This window comes from Ochotona curzoniae, unplaced genomic scaffold (genome assembly GCF_017591425.1).
Source record: "Ochotona curzoniae isolate NIBS_2020 unplaced genomic scaffold, NIBS_Ocur_1.0 contig_2754, whole genome shotgun sequence".
NCBI lineage: Eukaryota > Metazoa > Chordata > Mammalia > Lagomorpha > Ochotonidae > Ochotona > Ochotona curzoniae.
Window position 1 is genome coordinate 33,596,996 of NW_024465582.1, and position 20,036 is coordinate 33,617,031.

General features: G+C 48.6%; 1 protein-coding gene across 3 annotated transcripts in view; it reads left to right on the forward strand.

The window, feature by feature from the left end:
- The first annotated feature begins 19,169 nt into the window (after positions 1-19,169).
- The window catches only part of SREK1 (splicing regulatory glutamic acid and lysine rich protein 1), a 34,196-nt gene continuing 33,329 nt past the window's right edge, over positions 19,170-20,036 (forward strand). For all 3 annotated transcript variants that reach the window (XM_040977624.1, XM_040977625.1, XM_040977626.1), the window contains exon 1: positions 19,170-19,368. In XM_040977624.1, the coding sequence (XP_040833558.1) occupies positions 19,208-19,368 (161 nt within the window). In that variant the 5' untranslated portion in view covers positions 19,170-19,207. The remainder of the gene's footprint in view (positions 19,369-20,036) is intronic.

Genomic DNA, 20,036 nt, shown 5'->3' on the forward strand with positions numbered 1-20,036 from the left:
ATGTAGATTATACATTTGGAAAAGGGCCTGACACAGTGCCTGGATCAATCCCAGATGCCTCAGCAACCTGGGGCTGGACCAGCGCCGGGAGCAGGGAAGCCACTCTAGGTGCTCTGCCTGCAACGAGAGCCCGTCTGCTCGAGCCCTCACTGCTCCCGGAGTGTGCAGTGCCTGCACGGGCCCGAACCCTGCCAGTCCCCCAGAGCGTGCATGTCACCCCAAGCAGTGTCTCACACACCTGCGCTGAAGTTTTTTCTTATTCTTTCAACTTTTCCTTTCTCAGAAAACAAAGAAAAAAATTTTTAAGATTTATTTTTATCTGAAAGTCGGATTTGCAGAGAGAAAGACAAAAAGATTTTCTGTCTGCTAATTAACTCCACAAATAACTGCAAAGGCTGGTGCTGAGCTAAGCTGAAGCCAGGAGCCAGGAGCTTTTCCAGATCGCCTGTGGGTGCAGGCTCCCAAGGCTTTGGGAGCAGCCAGAATACACACCAGCACCCATATGGAATGCTGGCACTGTGGGGTGGAGAATTAGCCTGTTGTGCCATGGTGCCTGACACTAAAGAAAAAATTTTAAATTTGATGCCTCAGTACAGAGCAGGTATTTTTTAAGATGCATGATTTTAAGTCTCAGTGTTTATGAAACGAAGAACCTAATCAAAAACCGTACTATCCAGATAACTGTTCCACCACTTTAGCTCATCCTTCACAACACCCCCAAGGAACATTCTCTAAAGAACAGACAATAGCATTGGAAACTACTTCAGGTGGCATAAATCATGCCTGAAACGCCCTGTCCCACCTACCCTAGAAAGTAAAAAGGCTATTTTTTTTTTTAAGATTTATTTTATTTTTATTAGAAAGGTGGATATACAGAGAGGAGAGACAGAGAGGAAGATCTTCCGTCCGATGATTCACTCCCCAAGTGAGCGCAACGGCTCACTTGCCAATCCGAAGCCAGGAGCCAGGAGCCTCTTCCGGGTCTCCAACGCAGCTGCAGGGTCCCAAAGGTTTGGGCTGTCCTCGACTGCTTTCCCGGGCCACAAGCAGGGAGGTGGATGGGAAGCAGGGCTGCCGGGATTAGAACCGGCGCCCATATGGGATCCCGGGCGTGCAAGGCGCGGACCTTAACCACTGCAACATCGTGCCGGGTCCTCCAAAAAGGCTATTTTTAAACAGAAGTACCAGTTTGGGGAGATGTGAAAGGCGGCGCGCTGCACCAGTAAGCTTTGAGGAGTTCCACAAACGCCTCTGTCAGGCCGAGAGTTCCACCATGAAAGGCAGATTTTGCTTTCAGCAGTGCGCACTGAGCAAAGACGCAGATAGACTAAGAAACAAAGAGTAGCAGAGGCAGGTGTTTGGCCCAGCAGTCAGGATGCCCACACCTACGGCCGAGTACCTGGCTACGCCGCCCAGGCCCAGCTCCTGCCAGTGACGGTCAAGCCATTGGGGCTCCTGCCATGCGTTTGAGAGCCCTGGTTCCAGTTCCTGGCACCTGAAGCAAAACTGCCAAGTAAATTCATCAACTGGGCTGAAGAGGAGAAAGGAGACATCTAATTAATCAAGCTACTAGTTTTAGATTCTCTAAACTATAGATATAATTCTCTAAAAACTAGAGAATGGAAATTGTGAAATGGGGCCCAGCACATTAGCATAGTGGCTAAAATTCTCACCTTGCATGCAGTGGGATCCCATATGACTGCCGGTTCTAATCCCGGCAGCCCCACTTCCCATCCAGCTCCCTGCCGGTGGCCCGGGAAAGCAGTCGAGGACGGCCCAACGCTTTGGGACCCTGCACCGTGGGAGGCCTGGAAGAGGCTCCTGGAAAGCTTTGGGATCCTGCACCCGCGTGGGAGATCCGGAGGAAGTTCCTAGCTCCTGGCTTCAGATCGGCATAGCATCGGCCATTGTGGTCACTTGGGGAGTGAATCATCTGACGGAAGATCTTCCTCTCTGTCTCTCTGTATATCTGCCTTTCCAATAAAAATAAAATAAATCTTTAAAAAATAATAATAATATGGGGAAAGTCATTCAGGAGGGTGGGAATTTGGGAGGGGTGGAAATCCCAGATCCTATGGAATTAACCCATAAAATTCAAAATTAATTAAAAAAAAAAAAGAATCTTTGGGGCTGGTGCTATGGCTTAGTAGGCTAAGCCTCTGTCTTATGAGCTGCCATCCCATATGGATGCTGGTTTGAGTCCCAGCTGCTCCACTTCCAATCCAGCTCTATGCTAATGCACCTGGGCAAGCAGCAGCAGACGGCCCAAGTGCTTGGCTCCAGCACTCTGGAAGAAGCTCCAGGTTCCTGGCTTCGGACTGGCCCAGCACCAACCTGCTACAGTTATTTGAGGAGCGAACCTGCAGGTGGCAGATCTCACTCTCTGTCTCCTATTCTCTATACATCTGCGTTTCAAATAAGAAGAATTTTTTTTTAAAGCACAATGAAAAGAAGCCCTGTTTCTCAGATATACTTCAGAAGTGCGTGGCCAATAAGATACAGACCGGGTCAAGGAATTAGGACTGACTCTTAATCTTCTAGTTGGGATTGAGGACATACCTGGTGAGGGTACTTACTAAAATGAGGTGCCAGTTCTAGTCCTGGCTGCTCCACTTCCCATCCAGCTCCGTGCTAACGGCCTGGGAGAGCAGCAGAGAGCTCTGGTCCTTGGGCCCCTGTACCCAAGTGGGAGACGTGGAAGAAACTCTGGCTCCTGGCTTCAGATCAGCTCAGCTCTGCCCGCTGGGGAGTGAACTAGCGGATGGAAGATCTCTGTCACTCTGCCTTTCAAATAAATAAATAAAACTTTAAAAGAGAGGGTATGGTCCTCATTGTACCTTTCCATGCTCAGAACTGTCCCCTTTTGTAGTGTTTCAAATGTATGCGACATAGGCCTAGTTTATGTTCATAATGTCACGTGTATTATTTAGTCTCATTTCTAAAACTATTGGAAACCCTTCACAAAAGAGCCTTTTTGATCCACTTTAGTGCACTAGTTATACAGTAGGTATTCAGCACGGTGAAAAGGATGTTTTGCTTAAAAGATTTATTTTGTTTTTATTTGAAAGAGTTACAGAAGAAGGACAGAGATTCATCCATGCACTGGTTCACTCTAAAGCTTCTCATTACTATGCCGAAAAAACGGTACACCCTTGTACATATGCCCCGACTTTCCTGTTTTGTTTGTTTGTTTAATTGGAAAGGCAGATTTACAGTGAAGAAGGAAGAGAGAAAGACGAATGAAAGTTATCTTCCACCCACTGCTTCACTCCCCAAACTAATGCAGCGGTGCGGACTCGCCAGCAGCCAGCAGCTTCTGGGCCTTTTGCCTGGGTGCAGGGGCCCAGGATTTGGGCCATCCCTCGCTGCTTTCCCACAGGCATTAGCAGGGAGTTGGATCAGAAGTGGAGTAGCCGGGACTCAAACTGGCACCCATGTGGGTGGAGGCCTAAACTAATGTGCCACTGTGGCAGCCCAAAGAGGGTTATTTATTCCACTAACATGAACTTTTGCATTTTACCCACATGTAGAAAGAAGAGGAATGAGGGCAAGGGAGAAGGGCCATAACGTAGAGACACAAAACGGAAGTTTGGGACCCGGCTAAAGTCCTCACCTTGAACTCCCGGGATCCTATATGGGTGCCAGTTCTAATCCCAGCAGCTCCACTTCCCATCCAGCTCTCTGCCTGTGGCCTGGGAAAGCAGTCGAGGACAGCCCAAAGCCTTGGGACCCTGCACCCATGTGGGAGACCCGGAAGAAGTTCCTGGATCCTGGCTTTGGATCAGCATAGCACCAGCCGTTGCGCCCACTTGGGGAGTGAATCATCGGACGGGAGATCTTCCTCTCTGTCTCTCCTCCTCTCTGTATATCTGACTTTCCAATAAATAAATAAAAATCTTAAAAAAAAAACAACGGAAGTTTGTAGAGGTTTCTCCACTCCTTTGTAGGGACAAGCTTGACACTGAGGAAAGAAGACAAAAAGGAAAAGTGATGGCTATTAGAAAGAGAAGTGGGGAGGAAGAGCTGTTTGGGTTTCCAGAAGCCTCTTGCTGACCTGCAGTATAATCAGCCAGAAAATAGGAGTTATTTTGTATGCAGTCAGGCACTCAGAGTCTCAATTCAATAACTATTCACGGATACATGACCCCACTGTGCACCTGCTGTTCAGATCATGACACATGATCACCACAGCAGCATCTCACATGAGCGATGTGCCCAGGCATCTCCATCCAGCTCCTGGAGGGCTACCTCCTTGGGCTGTCAACAGGGAATCCAAGACAGGCTGTCCGGGAGGCTTCAAAGGAGATGCTTCTGGCTGCAAGAAAAGATAGTTAAGATGTCTCCTAACTGGCAGATCCTGCATGACAGTTCCTTAATTGTCTGCAGAATTACCAGCTCCGTATGCGGGAGTGCTAGCCAGTTCCTGCCGCCGCCGTCAGGCCGGCCTCCTGTCTGCCAAAAAGCCCATCTGCTATTCATCCTCAGTGTCTTCACAACTCCACGGCGCAGTCACTATTTTTAGGGGGAAAAAAAGCTGCTGTAATTATCCTCTTGGCTTACAAAGGAACGGTATGTGACTCATGAGAGGGTGTAGATCATGAACTTTTCTAGCTAATTACTTTTTTAAAAAAAGACTTTTTTTTATTTTATTGGAAAGTCAGATCCGCAGAGTGACGGAGACAGAAAGATCTTCCATCCACTGGTTCACTCCCCAAGTACCCACAACGGCCAGAGCTCAGCTGATCCGAAGCCAGGAGCTTCTTCTGGGTCTCCCATATGAGTGCAGGGGCCCAAAGACTGGAGCCATCCTCTGCTAATTTCCCAGTGCATTAATAGGGAACTGGGCTGGAAGTAGAGCAGTCTGGACTAGAACTGGTGCCCACATGGAATGCTGGTGCCACCTTCACTTGCTACACCACAGCATTGCCTCCCTGCCCCCTTACCTTTTCATTTCCAGTATCCCTGTTTCGTGCAGTTAAGTTGTTGCACAGGTCAGCTGCAGCTCGTACTGGTGTGCCCGAGTTGGAATCCTCACTAGAGTTGCTTCTAAATGCACAGGCTGGGAAGCAGCAGCTATTGATCCAAGGTGTGGAATCCCCACCAACTGCAAGGAAGATCTGGATTGAATTCCAGACTTTGGCTGGCCAAGCCCTTATTGCTACAGGTCTTCGGAGAGTGAACCAGCACACAGAACATCTCTATCTGGCTGTGTATATTTTTCAAACAAATAAAAATAGAATGAATGGGGGAAAAAAGCGTTCAGAATCAACACCATTCATTGTACTTGGTGCGATGGCTCCATGGTTACATCTTCACTTTGCAAGCGCGGCAGGATCCCGTGTGCGTGATAAGTCATGTCCCTGCTGCTCCACTTCCCATCCAGCTCCCTGCTTGTGGCTTGGGAAAGCTGCAGAGGATAACTCAAAGCCTTGGGACCCTGCACCCACATGGGAGACCCAGAAGAAGGTGCAGACTCCTGGCTTCGGATCGGCTCAGCTCCTCCATGTACATCCGGGTATGCCATCCACTGCTCCATCTACGCCATGAAGAGGCCCAGCTCCGACACATGCACTCCACAGTAAAACCACAGATCCTGCAATTCTCCCCATGGCTGGAGTTCTGATTCCGGTGGTTCAGTTGCAGGGATCCTCAAAGGAAACTTATTAGGTGAAAGGCAGAGTGACAGAAACTGATCTTGTGTCTGCTGGTTCATTCTCCACACATCCATGTCTGCTGGAGCCAGGAACGCAAGCTCCTGCTTTGAACTGTGTTTCCGTGTGGGATGCTCGGTGCTGTGAGCAGGGGCTTGGCTGCTGTGCCATAGCCTGGCCCCTCAGAGGGCTTTTTCTTAGTGAATTCTAAAAGCTTTTCTGGAGGAAAATCCAGCTACTGATCACGCTGCAGAGGTCTGATGGATAGCGGAAGCATTAAACAATACTGAATATTAGAACATAAAGAAGCAGAGTTCCTAAGCCGCTTGAACTACTTTCTATATCCAGCCAGTTTATCAGTCTAGCACTGATTGAGCTGTAGGTGAAGGACAACGCTTTTAAGTACGTAAGGACTGAGGGCTGGTGTAATGGTTCAAACGGCTCATCTCCGCCTTGCGGTGCTGGCCTCCCATATGGGCTCCAGTTCCAGTGCCTTTTCTTCCATTTCCAATCCAGCCCTTGCTTCTGGCCTGGGAAAGCAGCAGAGGATGAGCCAAGTTCTTGGACTCCTGCACCCACATGAGAGATCTAGCAAAAGCTCCTGGCTTCTGTTCTTGGCTTCAGATCAGCTCAGCTCAGCTCTGGCTGCTATGGCCATTTGGGGAGTGAAGCAGCTGCTGGAAGATCCTTCTGTCTCTTCTCTCTGTAAATCTGTCTTTCCAGTGAAAATAAATCTTTAAAAAAAAAAAAAAGACACAAGGAACAGCAGCTTTAGTGTCACAAGTCCTTTTCTGAAGCAGTGCCCATGTAGACTGCCAGCGCTGCAGGCAGCAGGTTAACCCACTGGGCCACATCAGGCCTCTCCTGGTCTGGTGGATAAGATGACCATTTCTTACGTTGGAACCCTGGAGTTGGAGTCCTAGCTCTGGCTCCTGACTCTTGCTTCCTGCTAATGCCAACTCCAGGAGGTAGCCATGGTAACCCATACAAGCCGTTCACATGGGAGACCTGGGTTGAGTTCACGGGCTTCGGCCTGACCCAGCTCTGGCTATTGTGAGCAATTCTATGTCTTTTCCTCTTTCTCTAACTCTCAAGTCAAATAAATAAAAAATAAAACATGTGTATGCGGGGGCCAGACTTGATGGCTAAGGAGCTAAATCCGCCCCTTGCAAACCCTGGGATCCCATAGGACACCAGGTCATGCCCCGGCTGCTCCACATCCCATCCAGGTCCCTGCTTGTGGCCTGGGCGGGCAGGGGAGGATGGCCCAAAGCCTTGGGACCCTGCATGTATGTGGGAGACCCGGAAGAAGCTCCTGGCAGCAGATCAACTCAGCACTGGCTGTTGTGGCCATTTCGGGAGCGGACCAGTAGATAGACGATCTTCGTCTCTCCTTTTCTCTGTGAATCTGACTTTCTAATAAAAATAAATTTTTTAAAAAATTAAAAATTAAATATACGCAAGCTCAAGTGTTAAGCAAACTGTTAACAGTCTTATGAATGTGTCAGGGGAATTCTTTTGTGCTTCTGTACATTTTCAAAAGATTGAAAATGCCTTCCTTTATCTAAAAAAAAAAAAGCTTATTTATTTATTTGAAAGGCAGAATGGAAGAGGGGAGACACAGGGAGAGGAAGACACAATCTTCCATCTGCTGGTTCATATGCCACATGCACGCAGTGGCCAGGACAGGCTAGATTCACTTTAAGAGCCAGGAGCTCCTTCTGGGACTCCCGTGTGGGTGAAGGCACCTAAGCATTTGGCCCACTTTCTGTTGCTTCTCTCGATGTATTAGCAGGTAACCAGATTGGAAGCCAAGCGGCCAAGTCTTGAAGTGGTGCTTGTGTGGGATACTGCTGTCACAAGTGGCGTCTTAATCCACTATGCCACAGTGCTGACTCTGAAAATCCTTGTGTTTATCTTGGGATTTTATTGCTGCCACTTTTAGGGACTATCTGCTCTTCTCCTTCTCATGACCTCAGTTCCTTATACAAGAGCTCTCAATTAGCTCAGTGCTAAAAATAATTAAGTCTTAATTAAACTTGTGTCTAAAAACTTTCAGTTTCTTTTCCAGCGCTGTTAACTTGGTTTCCTTTGCTTCAAAAGCATCCTTGCCTTTTATGACAGAGAGCCTCACATAGCTTGGAAAATGGTTTCCTTCTTTTTAGGGCACACGGACAAAAGTCCACATACGGGCCCGGCGCGGTGGCGCAGTGGTTAGAGGGTCCTTGCCTTGCACGTCCCGGAATCCCATGTGGGCGCCGGTTCTATCCCAGCAGCCCCGCTTCCCTTCCAGCTCCCTGCCTGTGGCCTGGGAAAGAAGTCGAGGACAGCCCAAAGCTTTGGGACCCTGCACCCACGTGGGAGACCTGGAAGAGGCTCCTGGCTTCGGATCGGCATAGTATCGGCCGTTGCGCTCACTTGGGGAGTGAGTCATCGGATGGAAGATCTTCCTCTCTGCCTCTCCTCTCTGTATATCCGCCTTTCCAATAAAATAAATAAATAAATAAATCTTAAAAAAAAAAAAAACCAAAAGTCCACATACAAGTGACTCTGCAATTTGTGGTTTTAATTAGGATTTTCTAACTTGAGGCCTGGTTCAAAGTAAATCCTGGGAGGCTCATCTCACTTCACTGGTTCTCTCCTGTAAAGGAAGCAGTATTATGTTTCTAGAGTGATTTTAGGTTTCTGTTTTGTTTTTAGCCTATTTTATTTATTTCTTTGTTCACTCTCCAAATGGCTGCCATGGTTGGGACTGGGCCAGGCTGAAAGCAGGAGCCAGGAACAGGTCTCCACGTGTGCGTCAGGGACCTACATGCTTCGGCCATCGCATGCTGCCTCCAGGGTGTGTTGCAGGGAGCTCGGTGAGAAGTGGAGCAGCTGAGCCTGGAACGAGCGCTCTGCTACGCGTGCACAACACATCAGGTGAAGCATTCTTTTTCATTCATCTTATTTTTCAATTAGAATTTTAGTATCCTCCTTCTGTTAGTGGAGAGGGCTTGTCATCATGCAAAAAAAAAAAAAAGACTTGAGGTGTGATCATGAGAAGTAAAGCAGCAAGCTTAGGTGGGGTGCAGCTGCTGGGACTGGTGGGTGCTTCTCTAGATGAATTCAGAGAGTGTGTCCACTCGTTCAGACTGAGGGGAAGCCAGCTTCATGGGAAGAACACAGCTGCCAGGCCAGCTCAGCAAAACCCTGAGAGCTGCACTGCTGCCCACATGGGCATCTCAGCAAAGGGCAAGAACATGGCCTGCCTTCAGACTAGGAGCCCAGAGGAAATGAGGTCCAGGTTTTCCTTCTATTTCCTTCTATTTCTACCTCCCACCCCTACCCTGGACACGGTAGGCACAGCAAGAATTTCCACCTACCGCGCGGGGGAGCGATTCAGCTTTTTCTCTATCGTTTCTCAGCTCCAAGCGCACCCTTTTCAGTTTCAGCTTTTCGAAAGCGTGGCTGGGCCCTTTGCTAGACGGCACAGTATTAAGCCTTGTCAGTAGGGGGCACTGCGGAGCCAAGGCAGCAGGAAAGGATTTTTCCTTTGCGTTTCTGCTAGGATCCGCTCGGGAGGACCACGTGCGTAGTGCGCAGGGTTCCCACGATTCTGCAGCACGGGCTGCTCCCCCAGGGCTTGAATCCTGCCCTGAATGTTAGAGGGTTAATCATTCTGAAGCAACAATCTCCAGAGCACATGATGGGGGTTAAGTGGTTTGAGCATCCTTCATGATTGAGCGCTTAGTCTCCAGGATAGTGGGATTGGACACTTGCTAATGAGAGAGAGAGCAGTTATACAAATCCATCAAACCTCTCTTTGCTCCTGGTATGAGATGTAACCCCTTGACACTGCAGTCTCCCATGATGTGATGCAGTGGAAAGAGAGACCTCGCCCCCACCAAGCTGATGCCAGTGCTCTTACCCTCAAACATTCAAAGCTAGAAGCAAAATAAGCCTCTTTTTTTTTTTTAAGATTTATTATTTATTGGAAAGTCAGATATACAGAGAGGAGGAGAGACAGAGAGGAAGAGCTTCCGTCTGGTAATTTACTCCCCAAGTGAGCGTAATGGCCTTTGCTGTGCCAATCCGAAGCCAAGAGCCAGGAGCCTCCTCCAGGTCTCCCACACGGGTGCAGTGTCCCAAGGCCTTGGGCTGTTCTGGACTGTTTTCCCAGGCCACAAGCAGGGAGCTGGATGGGAAGTGGAGCTGCTGGGATTAGAACCGGCGCCCCTATGGGATCCCGGGGCGTTCAAGGCGAGGGACTTTAGCTGCTAGGTCACGCCGCCAGGCTCAAGCCTCTTCTTTATAAGTAGGCTGTGCCCGCTGTTTCGTAATGGAAACCTTACTACCATTGAACAAGATTTCTGGTGTTTTCTAAACAGAGCTGAGAAAGAAAGAATTTTTTTTTGCTCACTGCTTCATTCCCTAAAGGGCTGCAATGGCCAGAATTGAGCTGATCTGAAGCCAGGAGCCAGGAGCTTCTCCCAGATCTCCCATGTGGGTGCAAGGGCCTTGCTCTGCTGCTTTCCCAGGCCACAAGCAGGGAGCTGGATTGGAAGTGAAGCAGATGGGACTTGAACTGTGCCCATATAGGATGCTAGTTCCAGAGGAGGAAGATTAACATGTTGAACCACTGCATTATTCTCCCTATATATGTAACTAGATGTATTATATATATAACATTACATATGTATATTTTTCAGATGATTACAATGACTGCCACCTCTGCCTCTGGTCCCCACTGTTTTTAGTATATCAGCATCATGAGAACACGGGGTCATTTTAAGACAAGACTCTGGGGCCCGGCGCGGTGGCGCAGTGGTTAAGGTCCTCGCCTTGCACACCCGGGATCCCATATGGGTGCCGGTTCTAATCCCAGCTGCCCTGCTTCCCATCCAGCTCCCTGCTTGTGGCCTGGGAGAGCAGCAGAAGATGGCCCAAAGCCTTGGCACCCTGCACCCGCGTGGGAGACCCAGAAGGAGATTCCTGGTTCCCGGCTTCGGGTCGGCGCAGTACCGGCCGTTGCGCTCACTTGGGGAGTGAATCATCAGACAGACAATCTTCCTCTCTGTCTCTCCTCCTCTCTGTGTGTGACTTTGTAATAAAAATAAATAAATCTTAAAAAAAAAAAAAAAAAGGAAAGCAGCCAGGAATCAAATCTGCACTCTGATCTGGCACACTGGCAGTACACATGGTGGCTCTATCCGTGGTGCCACAGTGCCAGTTTCCATGAAACCTTTGGTGTGCGTCTGTTTTTATTCTCAGCCTGCTCAGCAGTAATAAGTGGAACATTCTAGATCTGGCCTGGGCTCTCTTATCTTTCTCTGCCCTCTTATAATCTGCATGCTCAGACTGGAATGCCCTTCACTGCTCCTCCCTCCTTCCTCTCTGGGTGAATTCTTCATACAAGGTCAGATCAAGTAACATGCCTTCTAGGAAGTGTTTGCTTAGGACTATGTTTAAACAGCCAGTTCCCCCTGAGCTTGTCTCTGGTAGTAATTCTCAAAAGGTGATGTCTTAGGATTCCCTTTATACTCACAAAAATTATGGAGGACCCTTCAGTGTTTTTTTTTTTTTAATTATCATTATCATTTTATGATACAGATCCATAGGCCCTGGGATTTCCCTTAACCCCTCCCTATGTTCCCTCTCCCTTCCACCTAGTTCCCCTTCATTATTACTACAGTATAGTTCCTCATAGAGAGTCTTATGTCCATCATGGACAATGGCAGAGGGTCCAGCATCCTATTGTCAAGATATAGTTAACAGTTTCATTGGGAGTCCATCTTTGATCTGGAAGTAGAGATGCATACTGCATTGTATCCTCACATCTGGATATGTTAGTCTCCATTACACAGTTACCTTACACCCCCTTAAATGAAAAGCCACAAAACAAAATCAACAACAGGAAGAGAAAAAGGAATTAAAATGATACAAAGTTAAATAAAATGCTACTGAGTGACTAATGTATCACTGAATAAACGGAAAAGAAAATCAAAGAATTTTCTTGACGAAAATGATGCTGCTGTACGATCTGTGAGTCAGTGAGGAATTTACTGAGAAATAAAATGTTTTGAAGATGTGGAACTAAAAACAATTAAAATCCACGAGATACAGTCTCCGCTGATCTTTGCTGGTGAAATGGGATTTGTCCTTTTTCCAATCCACTCTACTTATCTATGGTGTTTGATTAATGAGCTAATTCATTTACATTCAGGGTTAACATGTATGAGTGGTAATTTGGTCCTGTCATTTTAGCAATGGGTTATTCATTGATTTAGTCTTCTGCTATTATTTTACTGGGATGTTCTTTGCATTTGCCTTGGGTGTTGTTGGGTGCTATTCCTCTTCTCTGTCAAGAGTACATCTTTATCATTTGTAGGTCAGGTTTGGAAGAGGCACATTCTTTTAACTTTACTGTGGAAGAATTTTATTTCATTTTCGAAGACAAAGGTAAGTTTTGCTGGGTATGTTATCCTAGGCTGACAATTTTTTGCTTTTAGACTCTGGAATATGTCACTCCATTCTCTTCTGGCCTGTAGAGTTTCCTGTGAGAGATCTCCTGTGAGTTTAATTGGTATTCCTTAGTATGTCAATTTTTTTCACGTGCACCTCCAAGGATCTTTTCCTTTTGCTCTATTGAAGAGAACTTGATGGGCCCAGCGGCGTGGCCTAGTGGCTAAAGTCCTCGCCTTGAATGCCCCGGAATCCCATATGGGTGCCGGTTCTAGTCCCGGCGGCCCCGCTTCCCATCCAGCTCCCTGCTTGTGGCCTGGGAAAGCAGCAGAAGATGGCCCAAAGCCTTGGCACCCTGCACCCACATGGGAGACCTGGAAGAGGTTCCTGGATCCTGGCTTCGGATCGGCGCAGCACCAGCCGTTGTGCTCACTTGGGGACTGAATCATCGGACAGAAGATCTTCCTCTCTGTCTCTCCTCCTCTCTGTATATCTGACTTTGTAATAAAAATGAATAAATCTTTTTTTTTTTAAAAGATTTATTTTTTATTATTTTTTCATTGGAAAGGCGGATATACAGAGAGGAGAGACAGAGAGGAAGATCTTCCGTCCGATGATTCACTCCCCAAGTGAGCGCAACGGGTCGATACTATGCCGATCCGAAGCCAGGAGCCTCTTCCGGGTCTCCCACGCGGATGCAGGTTCCCAAAGCTTTGGGCTGTCCTCGACTGCTTTCCCAGGCCACAGGCAGGGAGCTGGGAGGGAAGCGGGGCCGCCGGGATTAGAACCGGCGCCCATATGGGATCCCGGGCGTGCAAGGCGAGGACCTTTAACCACTTGCGCCACCGCGCCAGGCCCAAAATCTTTTTTTTTTTTTTTTTTTTTTAAAAAAGGAACTTGATTATCATGTCATGTTGAAGATCACTTTTGGTCAACCCTGTTAGGAGTTCTATGCGCCCTTGGATGTTGTTTCCCAGTTCTTTCTCTAGATTAGGGAAGTTTTCGTTCATTATTTCGTTGAATACATCTTTAGTCCCAGTTTCTCTTTTTGAACCTTCTGGGACTCCCATAACTCTTACATTTGGGCTTTTAATCAAATCTTTTAATTCTTGAATATATATATTTAGCTTAACCCAGCTCTGCTTCCAGCTTTTTGTTTGTTTCCCCTGGTGACAGGAACTATCTTCCAATTCTGAGATTCTTTCTTTTGCCTCCTTCATCCTATGTTGGAGCTCCTCCAGTATACTTTCCATTTGCTCCACCATAGTCTTCATTTCTAACGTATCAGCTTTCATTTGATTCATTTCTTTGTGACATATTTCTTAAATTTCATGAACTCCTGCATTACATGCTTCTCATTGTTGATAAGAAGCTTTATGGCAAGTGGTTTGAATTCTGTATCCCCCGTTTTCTTAATGTCTTCCTCAGTCAACTCTGAGGTTGGCAAAGGGTTTTGCTCCTTTGCAGGGCAGTCTTCAGTAATATTCATTGTGCCTTTGTCTCTTCTTTTGGTCATTCTACTTCTGGTTATCAGATTCTTCTCCTTGGGGCTGTGTCTAGGTTTCTAAGCTGTGTCACAAACAGGTCTACTGTTCAGTTTCACTTATTGCACTTGGAACATGGCTATTTGTTTGCAGTCACTTGTGCCACTCTATCCAGCAAGTTCCAGGGCTGGGTTCTTATGTTAGGTTTTCACCATTGTATCCATAGCCCCAGCTCCTGGCTCACCAGTCTCCACCTCCTGTGATACCATGCTGAAGCTGCACCATTGTCTGTATGACCTTTCTCCTACTTCCGGTTGGAGCAGGTCCCAGGATCAGGGAGACACCAGGAGTCCTATATAGCTAGGTTGTTGGTGGTAATCTTGCCAGAACTTGCTGGCCACTATCTGGGAGCCACGTGGACCTATTTTTTTTTTTAATTATTATTTTACTTTGGTAATCTTTATATAGTTGATTAAGGCACAAAGGGTCAAGGGTTACAGGAAAGTGGGTAAGACCATTGATTCCATATCAATATTTCTTTCTTTTTCTTTTTGACAATCTTTGCATAATTAGGGCACAAAGGTTCAAGGGCTGCAGGAAAGTGGGTAAGACTAGTATTTCCACATTTTTTCCTATATCTGGGGTAAAGGGGGAGGTAAAGGGAGAAGCCCACCCAGTCTCCCACCCATCCCAGGTCCCTGATGTGGGGCATGCTCAGAGGGTCTTGCTCAAGTGGTTTTGATAGTTTACCAGTTATGAATTGCTGCCGACCTCACCATTCCAAGCACAATGAGGTCACTGAAGAATCCTCTGATTGACATAGTCCATCATAGAGTCTCCATTTGCCCAGTTATTCATTGCCAACATATGGCTGGGGTAGTTAATTGATTTGTTCTGTCCTCTGTCTTTTCATGGTTAAGGTTCTGAGTTTGGCAATTTGATTGGGGGCATCCCTAAACAAACTTTGTCTGAGGTGAACCCAGACCAGATTCTCACATGTACTTGCCAGTCCAGGGCCGGTATAGTCCATCGCCCCCATCAGCAGGTGGTTGCAATTGCTGGGTCGGTTCTGTTTCCAGCCCTGTCTTCACATGGACCTATTTTGACCCATACAATGCCAAAGTCAGTAGTATTTTTACTGTGGGACCAGTACAATGCACTGATCTCAATGAGTTCTCTCCAAGCTCAGCCCATGCACAGCTCACTGTTGTCCCTGCAGTCTTAAAGCCTGTGCCACACCGTACAAAATGGCAGCTGATGTGCCACTGCTGGAGCTCTTGATCTGCTAGCCGTCAGGTTTTAGGGCTACTTGGACCTGTTTCGGGGGGAACCTGTAGGATGCCACATTGTTACAGTTCACTGAGCTGCTGGAGTCAAGCTCCAGCTGAGTTCGGAACTCGTAAAGGGTGTGTGGATGAAGCGCAAAGAGGAAAGAAAGAGGAACCGCTAGGATTTCATGACCATAATGGACAATGTGGGAAGGCTGTCTGCTTTATTTATACAAAATCAGTCAAACTCTGGCTCAGACTTTTTACATCATGGTCAAGTTGTGAATTTCTAAGGATAATTCTGCCATTAGCTTTACCTAGAAACAACAGAAGTTCCTGCTACAATTCTTATCCTACAACTCAATCTTGATTGTATCACAAAGAAAAGGGGAACCTAAAGATCAAGGAAAGAATGAAAGCCTAAATACAGGTCCCTTGATTAGCATAAGGCCAATGGGGACAGCCAAGGCAGTAGGAATAATAGAAGGCCCTTTTACAAGACGTTATTATTGACATTAACCTCCAAGCTCACATTGAGTAAAAGGCCAACCTCACAGTAGCAAACAATGCCTGGATGGATTAGGGTTCTTCCGCAGGGTGGTCCAGTGTCCATGCAAAAGAAGGTGGAGATGCATTCAGGTGATTGTAGAGATGGGGGGGGGGCGGCAAACAGGGGAAGTTCCTTGCGGCCCTGCCTGCAATGCAACAACACTCTTCACACCTTCGTGTCCCCCACATCCACTGCACGGACCCCCAACACTGAGCCATAAATGAGTTCACTCTCAGTTCAGTGAATGCTCAGTCCTGTCCCATAGTATTTGCCTCCTTAAACAAATGGTGCCCGATTTGGCTTTAGGGGGCAGACTGGGTTGTAAAATCCTCCCTGTTCCCACACTGCTCATCTGGGACCTGCTGCTCTGTCTGTGCTGCTGGCCAAATCAAACAGATCAGCAGGACAGGCAGGTCTTCGGGTTCAGCTCCGGAGCTCCTGGTAAAGGTCCCTTCCCACCTTGTTGCCGGTGTTCTGGCTGCTGCTGCAATTTGAACTGCCACTGACTAATGCCGCTGGGTCATTGCAACACCACATGTTGTGTCTGCTGCTTTCCTATGTTTGTCATTTCTGGAGCCCCTTGCTGTTGTTCTGTCTTCTCCTGTTTCCTGGAATGTGCCCTCTCTGCTGGCTATTGTTTCTCCATCTGTTTAAACGTGTCCTTACCCTATTCCTCAAAGGCTTTTTAACCATGGGATCGCTGTCCATATTCAGCATGTGAGAAACTTACAAGAACAAATCTGACATATTTCTTTAAAGGTTTATTTTTTTGGAAAGGCAGATCAGATTTATGAAGAGAAAGAGAGACAAACAACTTTCACTTGCTGATTCACTTCCCAAGTAACTGTAATGGGCAGAGCTAAGCTGATCCATAGCAGCCAGGAGCTTCTTCCAGATCTCCCACATGTGTGCAGGATCCCCAGGCTTTGGGCTATCTTCTGCTGCTTTCCCAGATCACAAACAGGGAACCGGTCGGGAAGTGGAGCAGCTAGGATACAGACCAGCTCCCACATGTGAGCCTGATGCTGCAACAGGGACAATTACCACTGAGTCATCACACGGAGCCTGGATTGTATCTTACAAGATGATGTAAGTCCTGTGCCAGATGCCTGCCCCCTAAAGATGATATTTTTGAGAGTTGGTAAAAGATCGGTTTTATTTTACTTTGTGTAGCTCTATAATATCTGCCTTAACAGAAGACAGTCAGGCCTCACACGACGGTGTGTTCAATCTGTTTTGTTGTTTGGAATGCAATAAATGAGGGACACCTAATCTGTCGCAGATAAAGAGGCAAAACCATTTTCACAGCTTTTCTAGATTTCTTTTGAGGAATGACTCGAAATATTGCCCTGGGAGATTGATGAGACCCTGCCATTTTAAATGCGGTGCCACCTTAAACACCTGCTTCCCCTAGGTCTGCATCCCGGTAAAGCCCCCTTGTGTAAGCTTCGCACCCTTTCAATCCACCGTACTTCACGACACCACGCCCGACATGTCCCTATTCACTAATCGCCTGCAGTAACCACCCCTGCTATCTGCTTCTACCACACTTGTGGATTCCACACTGCCACACCTACCTCTGTGCCATAGTGCCTTCCCATTGTTCTGCTCTTCCGTCTCCTTTGTTCTCACTCCCCTCTCTGCTTTCTCTCTTCCTGCTGAAATAAAGACCTCCTGTGTGACTCGCTGTGTCTGGCTTTCTGGGTTTGTGGCAATATAAGCGACCAGTTCTAGGCATTCTTCTTGGATAATTCACCAAATTTGACATGAGGCAGCTTCTTAGAATGCAGTTGTAATGTAGGTTGGGGCAGTCTGAAACCTTACCAACTTTTGTTTTTTAAGATTTGGAAAGGCAGAGCCATAGAAAAAAGGAGAGACAGAGAGAAAGATCGTCCAGCCACTGGTTCACTCCCCAAGTGGCTGCAATGGCCAGAGCTGAGCCGTGCTGAAGCTGGGAGCATCTTTTGGGTCTCCCACGTGGGTGCAGGGTCCCAAGGCTTTAGGCCATTTTTTTTTTTTTCTGGTTTCTCAGGTCACAAGTAGGGAGCTGGATGGCAAGTGGAGAATCTGGGACACAAACTGGTGCTGCATATGGGATTCCAGTGTATATAAGGTGAGCACTTTAGCCACTAGGCTCTTGTGCCTGGCCCTCAACTAACATTTCAAAAAGTATATTTATTTTTATGTATTTGAAAGGTAGCGCTCCAGCAAAGAGGGAGAGACAAAAGGAAAAATCTACCACCTGTTGGTTCAGTTCTCAAATGGCTGGATTAGGCAGAAGCCAGGGGCGTGGGGCGGCTTCTGGGCTTGGGTGAAGAGCCCGAGGTACTTGGGCCATTTTCCACTCCATTTTTGGGGAGTCGGATATGAAACGGAGCAGTACATCTCCAGCTGATGGCGGCTTAACCTACTATGTCCTGATAGGAGACCCAAGTTAACATTTCATATGCTGCTACACTGAAATCCATTGCCCTCTAGAATCTCTTTAAGAAAAACATATTTATTTATTTCAAGGCAGAGTTATGGAATGAAGGAAAGCAGAGAGATTTTCCATGCCCTGGTTCGCTCCACTACTGGCCACAGCAACCAGACCGATTTTCCCATTGGTCATGTGGAAATCGGCTGTTCCAGGAGATGTAGGGATTGCCGCAATGATGATACAATGTCAAAAATGCATTTGTGAACATTCCTGGCAACTTGAGCAGGGAGGGCCTTGAAGTCCTGGCAAGCTCTGAAGCTCAAGGTGGCAGATACAAGCGTAACACAATCTAGTTTGTGTGTGAAAACTCACAGTACTGTTTCTCTGCTTGTGCCCACAATACAAGTACTTCCCCCTTCTTCATACGGACTAGTTCAAAGGTGTGTGTGTGATGCAGGCCAAGAATGCACAACTTGGCCAGCGCTGGCGACACTTGGCTGCTGTTGCCGAGCCCAATCTACCTTTACTGTTCCTCACACCAGCAGAGTCAAGGTCAAGGACGCCAGAGGCATCTTGCATTAGGACGAAGACCCTTCGCTCTTGCAGACTCAACTGAAAGCGTCTAGAAGGCTCAGGGTACCGTGCAAGTCCCCGTGGAAAATCCACCCAAGAGCAGAGGCTTCAGAAAGTAACACTCCAATTTCTTGGGTTATCTCTAAATCCTCTTTTGTATAAAAAGTGCCCTCCTTCTGTTTTCTTAGTTACGGAGCAGGAAGTTCCAGTTTCTCGTGCGTGCCCTTACCTAGCAGGAGGATGGTATGTAACGCTCTTTTCCTCCTTGCGGAAGGCGGTTAATGCACAACAACGCGTCAACAGACCGCATAGCTTTTCTCTTACTCACTCGGAATCTACGTGCTTTGTAAAAAAAAAAAAAAAAAAAAAAAATTCCAAGTCTTTTCACAATCAGGACAGTGGCCAATTACAAAAAAAAAAAAAGTGGGGTAGTGGCTGTCCCCGCATGACCACGACGGGTCAGCCCGCGTGGTGTCCTAGGCCGCCCACCTCCTACAGGGCCCCCCCCAAAAAAACACTGACGCACTTCTGAGGGAAAAACAAGACGGAGCCGCGATACAAACCTCCCCGGATAGAACACGAGAGAACACGAGAGAAGGCGGCGGCGCCAGGTCGGGCCGCGCGAGCCCCTCGCGGCGTTGCCGGGGCGACGCTTCCGGTGGCGCGCGCCGCCGCGGAGCAGGGGAGTCGCGGTCGGGCGGCTAGAGCAGCCCGGCGCTGCGCGTGCGCGTGCGGCGGCGGCGGGAGCGCGCTGGCGGCCGCGCGGGCTGCGCCTTCCCGGCTCCGTCACGGCCGCGTCGGAGACGTTGGCGAGCGGGATGAACAGCGGAGGTCCCTTCGGCTTGGGCTTAGGCTTCGGCCTGATCCCTACGGCGGTGATTCAGGTGACCAATCTGTCGTCGGCCGTGACCAGCGAGCAGATGCGGACGCTTTTTTCCTTCCTAGGAGAGATCGAGGAGCTGCGGCTCTACCCTCCGGAGTGAGTGCCGGGGCTCGGCTGGGGGAGGGGCGCGGGCGCCATGGAGCCCTGGGGCGGCGGGGGCGCGGGGCGCGGCGGGGGCGCGCGGGGCGGCTCACGTGACCGCCGGCCGCCCGCGCCGGGGGCGCCCATGTTGGATGAGGGCACCCGCCGCGCCGGCCTGGGCGTCCTTGGCTTGGCTTGGCCGGCCGGTCACAAAGGCCGTGGGCGAGGCGGGCCTCCTTCCCGGTGCTCCGTTCTCGTGCTGGCCCGCTCGGGAGATGCTAGCCTGGCCGCCTTCCCACCATCCACCCTGCGCCCCGTTGCGTCCCCTGGATTTAAGATGGCCGCAGGTGGGCCTGGGCTCGGCCTCATGGCACGCGCCTGGCCCGCGTCCTGCGCGCCTCTCGGGGGACGCCCGGGCAGCCGTCCCCGGTGCTTCGGGCCTCCGCCTCGGACCGTTAGCGCTCGGCCAGAAAGCCTGCGGCTGCTGACAGGCCGCGTGGGTTCCCCGGGCGCCTCTCGCACACTTGAATGAGCATCCTCGGTTTGACCCGCCCCGGGCCCTTCCGTGGGCTACATTGTTGTCCTGTCACCCTGTTGCACACCAGAGGGAGAAAGTTTCTGTTTGTCCAAATTTATCCACAAAGCAAAAAAAAAAAAAAAAAAAAAACAAAAAACAAGCGTGG